This window comes from Rhinatrema bivittatum, chromosome 7, assembly GCF_901001135.1.
Source record: "Rhinatrema bivittatum chromosome 7, aRhiBiv1.1, whole genome shotgun sequence".
In the NCBI taxonomy this organism is placed as follows: domain Eukaryota; kingdom Metazoa; phylum Chordata; class Amphibia; order Gymnophiona; family Rhinatrematidae; genus Rhinatrema; species Rhinatrema bivittatum.
Window position 1 is genome coordinate 300958571 of NC_042621.1, and position 11941 is coordinate 300970511.

General features: G+C 52.4%; 1 protein-coding gene across 1 annotated transcript in view; it reads right to left on the reverse strand.

Annotated features, from left to right (window-relative positions):
• Positions 1–11646, reverse strand: part of HSPA12A (heat shock protein family A (Hsp70) member 12A) — a 113570-nt gene extending 101924 nt beyond the window's left edge. Inside the window, 1 exon segment of the mRNA XM_029610481.1 lies at positions 11532–11646. Within this exon segment, the coding sequence (XP_029466341.1) occupies positions 11532–11595 (64 nt within the window). The 5' untranslated portion in view covers positions 11596–11646.
• Positions 11647–11941: the final 295 nt, after the last annotated feature.

The following is an 11941-nucleotide window of genomic DNA, read 5'->3' on the forward strand; positions in this document are numbered from 1 at the left end:
TACAACTGAAAATAAAATGGGACTAAGAGGGTGGTTGCAGAGACATTACTCTGGGTTAATAAAGCTGAAAGGCAATAGAGTACATTTTGTATTAAATTCTTTTGGATTGGTTGTAAATCTTAATGTGGGTCAGAATGGAGTTCCAGAGCAGGGCCCTGCCATGGAGAAGGCGCGTATTCTGGTCATTTCTAATCTGGCAATTTTGACTGTCGGGACCTTGAGGAGATATTTATCGATTGATCTTAAGTGACGCTGAGGATGGTCAAGACATGATGTTAGGTTTCACGTTAAGAGTTACCACCCAAAAAAAAAAAATCTAGGTGTCACAGTGGATAACATTGAAATCGTCGGCTCAGTGTGCTGCGGCAGTCAAAAAAGCAAACAGAATGTTAGGAATTATTAGGAAGGGAATGGTTAATAAAACGGAAAATGTCATAATGCCTCTGTATCGCTCCATGGTGAGACCGCACCTTGAGTACTGTGTTCATGTCTGGTTGCCGCATCTTATAAAAAGATATAGATGCATTGGACAAGATACAGACAAGGGCGACCAAAATGATAAAGAGGGGATGGAATGTCTCCCCTAAGAGGAAAGGCTGAAGAGGTTAAGGCTGTTCAGTTTGGAAAAGAGACGGCTGAGGGGGGATATGATAGAGGTGTTTAAAATCATGAGAGGTCTAGAACGAGTAAATGTGAATCGGTTATTTACTCTTTCAGATAACAGAAGGACTAGGGGATATTCCATGAAGTTGGAAAGTAGCATATTTAAAACAAATCAGAGAAAATAGCAGTGGCTCTTCCCTAAGTCAACTTGATTATTAGCAGTTTATGGACTTATCCTCCAGGAATTTATCCAAATCTTTTTTAAACTCAGCTACACTAACTGCACTAACCACATCCTCTGGCAACAAATTCCACAGTTTAATTGTGCATTGAGTGAAAGAATGTTCTTCAATTTGTTTTAATTGTGCTACTTGCTAACTTTATGGTGTGCCCCCTCTAATAAAACCAGACCTTCTCTACTCTTACATACACTCTCCAGCACAATTAAAACATATCAAGGAGGGTTCTTCCAGGTGGATTTGAACTTTGGTTACAGATCTATGTCCCTGGCACACAGGGCAAACACAGATTTGCCAATTCAATTTCTCTCAGTGTTTCATTATTTTATTTTTTTTGCTGAGAAACTCTGCCGTCTCAGAGAATGGAGGGGGTCTCACACAGCTATTTCCATCACTTGGAAGAAGCAGAACCCACCCACCCATCACCAAGCAAATGAGGGAAGAGCTGTGTCTGTCCCCCTCCCCCATTCATTCTACTGTAAACGCACCAAGGGGGCTTCAAACAGCCAGGAAGACAAATCACCTGTGTACATTAGGCACAGATATTTAATTTAGACATAGATTTATAACAGGAGGCCTCGCAAACCATTTCTCTACAGAGACTGAAAGGAATAGTGTAAGACTATGGGTAACCCCAGGACGATAGGGTGCATGGCCTTCTCTAACACAAAGAAGGGAATTGACTCGGGATGGAGAGCTCCGGTACAGTTTGGCAAGTCACATCACCCGGTAAGGGATCCCCATGGATGGAAGATAGGAGAAGTGGAACCTTCAAAGGACGAGGGGGATCCTCAAATGTTCCACTAGGCATCGAAGAAAAAAGTTGCCTCCTGCCCCTGAATCCACCAGTGCAAGAGTTTGAAACTCAGACGGTCCGCAGATCAAGGAGAATGGGAGAGAGAGCGGAGGAGAGGGCGTAGTAAGGCCTAAGAACAGTCCTCCTGCAGGACATGGGCCCGTCCGTTCCCCGGACGAATCGGGAATACACAGACCATGCCTCTTCCAAAGTCCTCTCTCTTTGGAAGTCAAATGACTGCGACCAAGTTGCATCAGTTCATCTCCACTGGCAGCAGGAATTACCGGAACCATCCGAGGTGCAGGTTTAGCACTAGCCTCCTTCTGACCTGGTCCTCTATTAGGCTGGAGTTCTTTCACCTTATCACGAAGCCGGTGGTCGATTCTAGTAGCCAAAGCTACTAGTTCATCCAGCGAGTCAGGTGTTTCACGAGCGGCCAGCTCGTCTTTCAAGCGACTATCCAGGCCTCTGAAGAAGAGAGTCTTCAAGTATTTGGGGTCCCAGCAGAGTTCTATAGCAAGAGTCAAACTCTATCGCAAAATCAGCAGTGGTTGGTTGCCTTGCTTCAGGTCCATCAGAGCAGAACCAGCAACGGTCACCCGGGCAGGACCATCGAAAATGGATTTGAATAAATCCAAAAATCCATCTATATCCTGCAAAATAGGATCCTTGCATTCCCACAGTGTAGAGGCCCAAGACAAGGCCCTTCCATCAAGATAAGATAGAATGTAAGTAGTCTTGGCAAAAGCTGTGGGGAAGTGAGAAGGCTGTAATGCAAAATGCATGCAGCACTGGTTTAGAAAGCCCCTGGTCTTCTGAATCTCTCCCGAGAAACGAACTGGAGCAGCCAGCGGTACAGCAGTCTATAAAGTTACTTCAGGTAACTGACCTTCATTACTGGAAGTAGCGCCTTGGGTCTTCTGTGCGTGCAGCTGATGAAACGCTGAAGTGAGTTTCTCCAATGCGTCTTGCTGTTCCGAAATGCACAGGACCAGGCCTGGAATGGCCTGCAGGGCATTGAGCTGTGCCGGATCCATGGAGTTAGCAATCTGATATTGTTTGTAAGGTTTTGGGTGGACCCTTGGACACTGTGGCAGATGACCACGCCCACAGGGGGAAGTCCTGTGAGGACCAGAGGTCAGGCTCAGCTTTAGGACACACAACACAGAATTATCTTTTATTAAACAGAGTTGTGAAGCCACCAGAGGTGGCAGTAGTGAGCAGAGATGAAGCCCTGCTGGGCTTGTAGTCCCTCAGGACACTGGGTCAGTGATTCCTCAATGGCTGTGCTGTAGTGGAGAGAAACTGAGATAGTGAGTACAGTGGAGCATACACAGGGTTCTGGTATGAAGCCTCGTCGGTAGATTACTCACACAGCGGTTTCTCCCGGAAGGTAACACAGAAGCTGGAATAGAGGCAAGTCCTCGAGGAGCGAGTACCTGGTTCCAGGGAACAGCTCTGAGAGAATCAAGATGGTAACTCACTGATGGTGTAGGAAGCTGGTTCTTCCAAGCAGAAGTGAGCTCAGGCAGCGAGTCCGGGAACATGGGCCCTCAAGGAACGAGTATCGGTTCCAGACAGCGACCAGAAAGAAAAGAGAGAGAGAGGCCCCCGAGGAGCAAGTTCCCCGATAGAGTAAGTCCAATTAAGGAGAAGAGAGTAGCTAGGTACGGAGATCGAATCCCAACCGTAAGAAGTCCCCTTGCTAACTCGATTAGCTAGCAAACAGAGTAGGCTTTTTGTATCCGGGATGCATGACGTCATCACAGGGGGACGCCCCTGAGGTTCACGCCAAAGAAGGAATAAGAAGCAGGGTGGCGCGGCACGCGCACCCTATGGCAGCTGAACAACATGGCGGGATGCAGTGCCCAAGCCGGACTGGGGACGCCGGAGAGGACGGCAGGCAGACACCACGGCAGCCAAACATTCGTCAACCGCAGGAGGAGTGGAGACGTTGGGCAGCGACAGTCGTAACAGTTCCATTAACCGTACTCTAATCAGTCGACTTGTTCGCCCCATAGATTTTAGGGCAAGGGCAGATTAAGACATATATAACACTTTTTGATGTGCAGTCCGTATTAAATCTCTGTTTAACTCGGTATCCAGTTACAGGCTCAATCCATTCATCGCCTTGAATGGTATAATTGCACATTTCACACTGTTGGCATTTGCGACGTGTACCCTTGATCAATCCTAAATGTCTTTTTAAATCCATATGGATATGCACAATGTGGTCAGGGATATTCGGTCCTCGTGAGGTGGCTATCAGTGAAGGCTCATTAAAGATTTTATGTAGAGCCAAAATGTGCCAATGTCTTCTTATTGACAATGGTATAGCTGCCGTAGATATACTGTGCTGTAACACACACACCATTCTCTCCCGATCTCTCTTACGCTGATAATCCAATAACTGGTCACAATCAGAGAATTTAGCTCGCTTATATGCTTTGTTGATAACTGTACGAGGATATCCCTGAGCTTTGAACTGATCATATAATGTTCTAGCTTGAACTTCAAAGGCTTCAGGAGTAGAACAATTGTGCCTAATTCTAAAATATTGGCTCACTGGCAAGCCTTCTTTTAAAAGAAACCGAATGATGACTATGGTATCTTAATAGATTTTTGCGATCTGTTGGTTTCCGATTTACCATAGAAGTAAGCTTATTCATCTGGATCTTCACCAATATATCCAGATAAACAATAGACCCCCGATCAGACTTGTGTGTGAATTGTAAATGCGGGTTAAGAGTATTAACCCAAGTTACAAACTCCTGTAACTCACTGTCTGAAGTTGACCATATGAAAAAAATATAGTCAATATAACGGCTCCAATGTTGTATATAGCACCACCAGTCCTAGAAGAATAAATGTATTTAGATTCAAAATCAACCACATATAAATTTGCCACCGAAGGGGCTAATGAAGACCCCATTGCTATCCCATGAGTTTGGTGGTAAAATGTCTCCTTAAAAATAAAAAAAGATGTTCAATATTCAGTTACTATATACACAGATCCCTCAGCGGGAAGCCTTTGATATTGTATCAAGCAAATTTCTTAGTGATCTTGATTCCCAGCATATTCCGGTTTCATTTTTGGTACAGATGATTGAGTTGGTGTTATGTGGGGTGAACAAGTCAACTGATTAGAGTACAGTTAATGGAACATCGATCGCGCATTTACACACAGAATCTTTCAGCCCCGATTGTCCATCATTGTATTAAAAAGGAGCATAGATTCGACCAATTACAATGGACAATAATAGATCAGGTCAAGTGTACCATCAGAGGAGGAAGTTATGCAGCATGCTTAAATTATCATGGACAACTTTGGGTTTAGAAATTGAACACAGTGATGCCTAATGGTCTGAATGAGGAACTTGATTGGTCCTCTTTGATTAATGGGCAAGTGCTCCCTTTCCATTGGTTCATTTGAATCACAAGGTTCTTCATAAATAGTATGACGTATATGAAGTCGACCATGTCCACGCTAGAAATCAGCGTTCACTTTAATGGTGAGATCTATTACTCCCCTAACGAAGGAATTGATTTTCGAAACATGGCCATGTCGGGAGATATTTAAAGTCAAGCACAGCAACATCAAAGCTAAGTATAGTAACTTCTAGTTTGAGACATTGATTGTTCGGTAATACAACTTTGACACCCCCCACCCCCCGGTGCGAGTGACTTGACTGGACTTTGTTTACGACTATGGAAAATAATTAGAATATGGTCTTTGAATATATTCTATTACAAGCATTTTTCACAAGTATTTTTGAAAAATGTTTTGATAAAACAAACAAATTAGTGGTGTTTCTGTCACATTAAAGGGTGGAAGGTGGTTAGTTAATGATTATAAGATTAAGTGAGACCAGGCAGCAACCAAAAGGATGGTGCTTTGTTAAATAGTCAATATATGAAACTACCACTCTTTCACTTTATAATTATTTTGGTTTAAAGATTTTTTTGAACAGATATATCATATCTTTTTCTCAGTTGAAAGTGGGGGTTAAAAATACATTGTTTTTACATCGTGTTAACCCCTTCAGTGGAGATTTTCATTGCAGTTGGACAACAGCAAGCCATGGAGTGCATAAGAAGCAGGGCAGGTGCACAGCCGTGCATCCCAAAGAGGGTATCCAGTTACGGGCTCTGTCTATCCCTTATATTGCAGGGTTCTGTGGCGGATAGCACTAGGACGTCAACAAGAGCAGCATCTAGCACTTTCCGACGTGAAATAATTTATAAAATTAGAAGTCCAGCCGGCTGCCTGCTGTTCAAAAGAAGTTTTATAAAGCCATGGGATCAATTAACTCTCTGACCCCTGACCTCATTCCATGCTACCACTTAAACGTGAATTAGCCGCATTGTAGAACATGCTCGCTAGGAGCACTCTGCATGAAAGCACTATATATTTGCATACAGATAAAAGAATATTTACTTGGCACTTTCCTGTTTGGGGTGTACAGTGAACACTCTTAGAATATATAACCTTCCCCTACTCTCTTTTTGCTCAGACAGGAAAATACATTTACTGTATGTATTCACAGACAACCGCCCCCACCCCCCAATACACACACCTGTCTTCCCCAAAACTTAAACATCAGTAGATAAACCAGTGCAAAATGTCATCCCTGAGAATTTGCTTTACTGGAAATAAAGAGCTTTTTTTTTTTTTGTGTGTGTCGGGTGAGTCAGGTTCTAGTTATGATCGCATCCTGGCAGGGTAAGGGGGCATTATAAAAGCTGCAGCATCTTTTCCCCCAGGGCCCACTCACTTCCCTGCAGCAGGGCTGGGGCAGAAAATTGCAAGACACAGCAGTCTTGACGTGTGACCAACAGGTCTGGCTAATTCAGCAGCCAGGGCCATCTATCACTAAGCCTGTCTTTTAGGTTTTGCAGGAGCGCAGAGAGAGAGAGAGAGAGGGCTTCAAGGACATCCTCGAGGTCAACGTGAAAGATGTGCCAACGCCTCCGGCTCGTAGAAGAAGTCTAACCCCAGATGGAAGAAGTGTCCACTCAGTACAAGAGGAGCAGAAGGAGCGGCAGGTCATGGGCAGGGCCGGAGTGAAGGTTTGGCCTCCCCTAGGCAGAGTGCCCCATGATGGTGCCCCGGCACATGGTCCTAAAGCAAGCAGAGGCAGGCTCCTCCTTGGCCTGGATATTTGCCGCCCTGGGCCGTTGCCTGTGCCTAAATCCGGGGCCTGGGCATCAACTGAATCACCAGTTCAGAGCCCAACCAACCCTACTTGGAAACAGGTCCCCCCCCCCCAACATTGTGACAGAATCTGCTGATCCCAGAGCCTCGGCAGCTGCCTTAGGGCCTGGTCCTTCCCCCCTTCCACAGCAAAGGCAAAGATTTCTAGGGAAACCAGTGCATGGCAGCAAAGGAGAAAGGAGAGACGAAGACTGAGAGAGAAAGGGAAAGGAGAGAAGTCCTGGGTCCTCCCAGCACTTTTCAAGCTTTGCTGAGAGCAGGAAACCATGAGAGTGATTTCCTGCGATGAGCATGCTAAGGTGTCAGCGTGGGCCCTCAGACCGTCCCCATGCCAGGGCTGCTACATCAGGAGCAGGAAATGCCACCTGGCTCCCAGACGCAAAGCAATAGGCTCAAGGTCACTCAGAAGGGAGACTTGCACTCGTGCCCCACCCAGGACATTTCCTGAACTGCCATCTAAACCAACGGTTCTCCTACCAGGCTTCATCCCCCCCACTAACCAGACCTGGTTGTCAGGAAATCCCTAATGAATATGCAGAACAGGTTTGTACATAGATTGGATCCAAGAATCAAGCTGCTATATGCAAATGTAGCGGTATAATGAAGAGCAGACCAGTCAGAAGGCTGCAGACCCATCATCCTCCCCTCTAATAGCAGAAAGTCTTTAGGGCAAGCTCAGGGGACTCAGTGGCCATTTTTGCACATTGGGTTCAATTCCTGGGCCAGGACTCTGCGCCCCAGGCCAGCTGAGGTCCTCAGGGGTGAGAATGGGGGGAGGCAATAATGAGCAGGCCACACTTGGGGTGCACGTTAGCCCGGTCTGTGGCCCCTGGCCGGAGCAGCTGGGCTAAGCTGGGAGGGTATATATAAAACACAGAGGGGGAAAAAACCCAGGCAGCTATGAAGGAACGAAGGCGCATGGCGCCGGAGCCCAACTGGAAGCAGGAGGAATAGGCAAGGTTAAAAAAAACAAACCAAAAACATCCTTCCACTGAACTTCCTGGAATCGGAGGAGAAAGCCCCCAGTGCACGTCCTCAAGACCCAGTAACGGACGTGTGTGCAAGCCAACACCAAGCGCCACCTCCTGTAACCCTGCACCCCGAGGAGGGAGGCCATTTTTCAGATTTAAACTCCAATGACCAAATCTTTCTCTGAAGAGAGGACGTGCAGAGCGGGGCTGAGCCTAGGCACAGCTTGAGAGAGAGACGGGCAGGGTGGCACGAGCAGTCAGGCCAGGGCAGATGCATACCCAAAAGTCACAGGGACTCGCTCGCAGGCCGGCATAGAGGAGGAGGAGGTGCAGCCCTTTCATCAAGGCTTCAGCACATCTCAGGGGTGGGAGACCATTTTCCCTCCTCTCCCAGGCTCTCACATCCAGCCCCTGGGCTATTTTTCTACAGTCCACCTCTGGAATGGGCTGAGACCCAATACCCCTGAAAGAGAGAGACAGGCGGAGACAGAGCAGCCATCTCCAGAAAGAGAGAAAAGGGGGTACGTGGTATTTGTTGAAAGGCAGCACCCCCCCTCCTCCAGAGACAGGGGCATGTAGCACGGGCTGAGACTCAGCAGCCCCCTTCAGAGAGAGGGGGGGTGGGCACCAGGAGCTGAGAGTCGGGAAGAGGGGGTGTGCAGCAGGAGCTGAGAGTCGGGGAGAGGGGGTGCGCAGCAAGAGCTGAGAGTCGGGGAGAGGGGGTGCGCAGCAGGAGCTGAGAGTCGGGGAGAGGGGGTGTGCAGCAGGGGCTGAGAGGCAGGGAGAGGGGATGTGCAGCAGGAGCTGAGAGGCAGGGAGAGGGGGTGTGCAGCAGGGGCTGAGAAGCAGGGAGAGGGGGTGTGCAGGAGGAGCTGAGAAGCAGGGAGAGGGGGTGTGCAGGAGGAGCTGAGAGGCGGGGAGAGGGGGTGTGCAACAGGAGCAGAAAGGCAGCATTCCCCTCCAGAGATGGGGAGGGGGGGTGGGGTGCAGCAGGAGCTGAGAGGCAGGGAGAGGCAGTGTGCAGCAGGAGCTGAAAGTCGAGGAGAGGGGGTGTGCAGCAGGCGTGAGAGGCAGGGAGAGGGGGTGTGCAGCAGGAGTGAGAGGCAGGGAGAGGGGGTGTGCAGCAGGGGCTGAGAAGCAGGGAGAGAGGGTGTGCAGCAGGGGCTGAGAGGCAGGGAGAGGGGGTGTGCAGCAGGGGCTGAGAAGCAGGGAGAGGGGGTGTGCATCAGGGGCTGAGAGGCAGAGGGAGGGGGTGTGCAGCAGGGGCTGAGAGGCAGGGAGAGGTGGTGTGCAGCAGGAGCTGAGAGGCAGGGAGAGGGGGTGTGCAGCAGGGGCTGAGAAGCAGGGAGAGGGGGTGTGCAGCAGGAGTGAGAGGCAGGGAGAGGGGGGTGTGCAGCAGGAGCTGAGAGGCAGCATCCCCTCCAAAGATGGAGAGAGGGGTGTGCAGCAGGGGCTGAGAGGCAGGGAGAGGGGGTGTGCAGCAGGGGCTGAGAGGCAGGGAGAGGGGGTGTGCAGCAGGAGTTGAGAGGCAGTGAGAGGGGGTGTGCAGCAGGGGCTGAGAAGCAGGGAGAGGGGGTGTGCAGCAGGGGCTGAGAGGCAGGGAGAGGGGGGTGTGCAGCAGGGGCTGAGAAGCAGGGAGAGGGGGTGTGCAGCAGGAGTGAGAGGCAGGGAGAGGGGGGTGTGCAGCAGGAGCTGAGAGGCAGCATCCCCTCCAGAGATGGAGAGAGGGGTGTGCAGCAGGGGCTGAGAGGCAGGGAGAGGGGGTGTGCAGCAGGAGTTGAGAGGCAGGGAGAGGGGGTGTGCAGCAGGGGCTGAGAAGCAGGGAGAGGGGGTGTGCAGCAGGGGCTGAGAGGCAGGGAGAGGGGGTGTGCAGCAGGGGCTGAGAAGCAGGGAGAGGGGGTGTGCAGCAGGGGCTGAGAAGCAGGGAGAGGGTGTGTGCAGCAGGAGCTGAGAGGCAGGGAGAGGGGGTGTGCAGCAGGGGCTGAGAAGCAGGGAGAGGGGGTGTGCAGCAGGGGCTGAGAAGCAGGGAGAGGGTGTGTGCAGCAGGAGCTGAGAGGCAGGGAGAGGGGGTGTGCAGCAGGAGTGAGAGGCAGGGAGAGGGGGTGTGCAGCAGGGGCTTAGAGGCAGGGAGAGGGGGTGTGCAGCAGGAGCTGAGAGGCAGGGAGAGGGGGTGTGCAGCAGGGGCTGAGAAGCAGGGAGAGGGGGTGTGCAGCAGGAGCTGAGAGGCAGGGAGAGGGGGTGTGCAGCAGGAGCTGAGAGGCAGGGAGAGGGGGTGTGCAGCAGGGGCTGAGAAGCAGGGAGAGGGGGTGTGCAGCAGGAGCTGAGAGGCAGGGAGAGGGGGTGTGCAGCAGGGGCTGAGAAGCAGGGAGAGGGGGTGTGCAGCAGGGGCTGAGAAGCAGGGAGAGGGGGGTGTGCAGCAGGGGCTTAGAGGCAGGGAGAGGGGGTGTGCAGCAGGAGCTGAGAGGCAGGGAGAGGGGGTGTGCAGCAGGGGCTGAGAAGCAGGGAGAGGGGGTGTGCAGCAGGAGTGAGAGGCAGGGAGAGGGGGGTGTGCAGCAGGAGCTGAGAGGCAGGGAGAGGGGGTGTTCAGCAGGGGCTTAGAGGCAGGGAGAGGGGGTGTACAGCAGGGGCTTAGAGGCAGGGAGAGGGGGTGCGCAGCAGGAGCTGAGAGGCAGGGAGAGGGGATGTGCAGCAGGGGCTGAGAAGCAGGGAGAGGGGATGTGCAGCAGGAGTGAGAGGCAGGGAGGGGGGGGGTGCAGCAGGAGTGAGAGGGGGGGTGCAGCAGGAGTGAGAGGCAGGGAGAGGGGGGTGCAGCAGGGGCTGAGAAACAGGGAGAGGGGGGGTGCAGCAGGAGTGAGAGGGGGGGGGTGCAGCAGGAGTGAGAGGCAGGGAGAGGGGGGGTGCAGCAGGGGCTGAGAAGCAGGGAGAGAGGGGTGCAGCAGGGAGAGGGGGGGTGCAGCAGGAGTGAGAGCAGTGAGAGGGGGGTGCAGCAGGGAGAGGGGGGGTGCAGCAGGAGTGAGAGCAGGGAGAGGGGGGTGCAGCAGGGGCTGAGAAACAGGGAGAGGGGGGGTGCAGCAGGAGTGAGAGGGGGGGTGCAGCAGGAGTGAGAGCAGGGAGAGGGGGGGTGCAGCAGGAGTGAGAGGGGGGGTGCAGCAGGAGTGAGAGGCAGGGAGAGGGGGGGTGCAGCAGGGGCTGAGAAGCAGGGAGAGGGGGGTGCAGCAGGGAGAGGGGGGGTGCAGCACTGTATTATTTTCTATTCTATCCTCTTGCATCAGTTCTCTCCCATCTGCACCGCAGACTCCCCAGAGCGTGGCTGCAGGAGAGCCCGGGAGTCCCTGCACAGACAGGGGGGCAACGCCGGAGCCGCCTGCAGGGGTAGCGGAGGCAGATTCTGAGCACTCGGGTCCTTAACAAGAAAATGCACGAATAGGAAGGAGGTGGGGAGGGGAGATCCCCGTTTCCAGAATTTTACGGACGGCAAATCCCCCGCTGTCCCCCTACACTGCAGAAGGATGGAGGAGAGGAAGGGGTTGGGGGAGAGATACCGAGCAAGGGCAGAGATGCAGAGAAAAGGAAGGGAAGAGAGAGGCGGGAAGGGAAGGGCGGCACAGGCTTTGCTCGCTGTCACCGGACTGTCAGCTGCAGTTAAATCCCCCGACCCCTCTTCACCGCTCCTTATCCTCCCTCCCTCCCTCCCTCCCCTTCCTTACCCGCAGGGCTCCCCTCGCCCTCACCTGCTGGGCGGCTCTCGCTGGGAGGCTCCGGGCCGGACATGGCTCCGAGTGCAGGGAGCCGGCAAATACAGTACCGAGCCGAGGTCGCGGAGAGGAGAGTAAGAGGGAGGGAGGGAGGGAGGGAGGGGCGGACAAAAAAGGGGAGGGCTGCGGAGCGGCTCTGCCCCCGGCCCTCCCCCCAGCACTGCCCCCTCCCCGGAGAGCTGCCTGAATTGGTTGACGGCCGGCTGCTCCCTCCCGCTTGCTTTTCGGGGGGGGGGGGGGTCCTTCCTCCCCTCTAACACTCAGGTGTGATTTATAGGGGGTGGGGGTAGCCCTGAGCTTGAAGAGCTGGAGAGGAGAGGTAGGCTGGCAGTCCTGTTTGGGCCATCTGACGAGGTCCCACC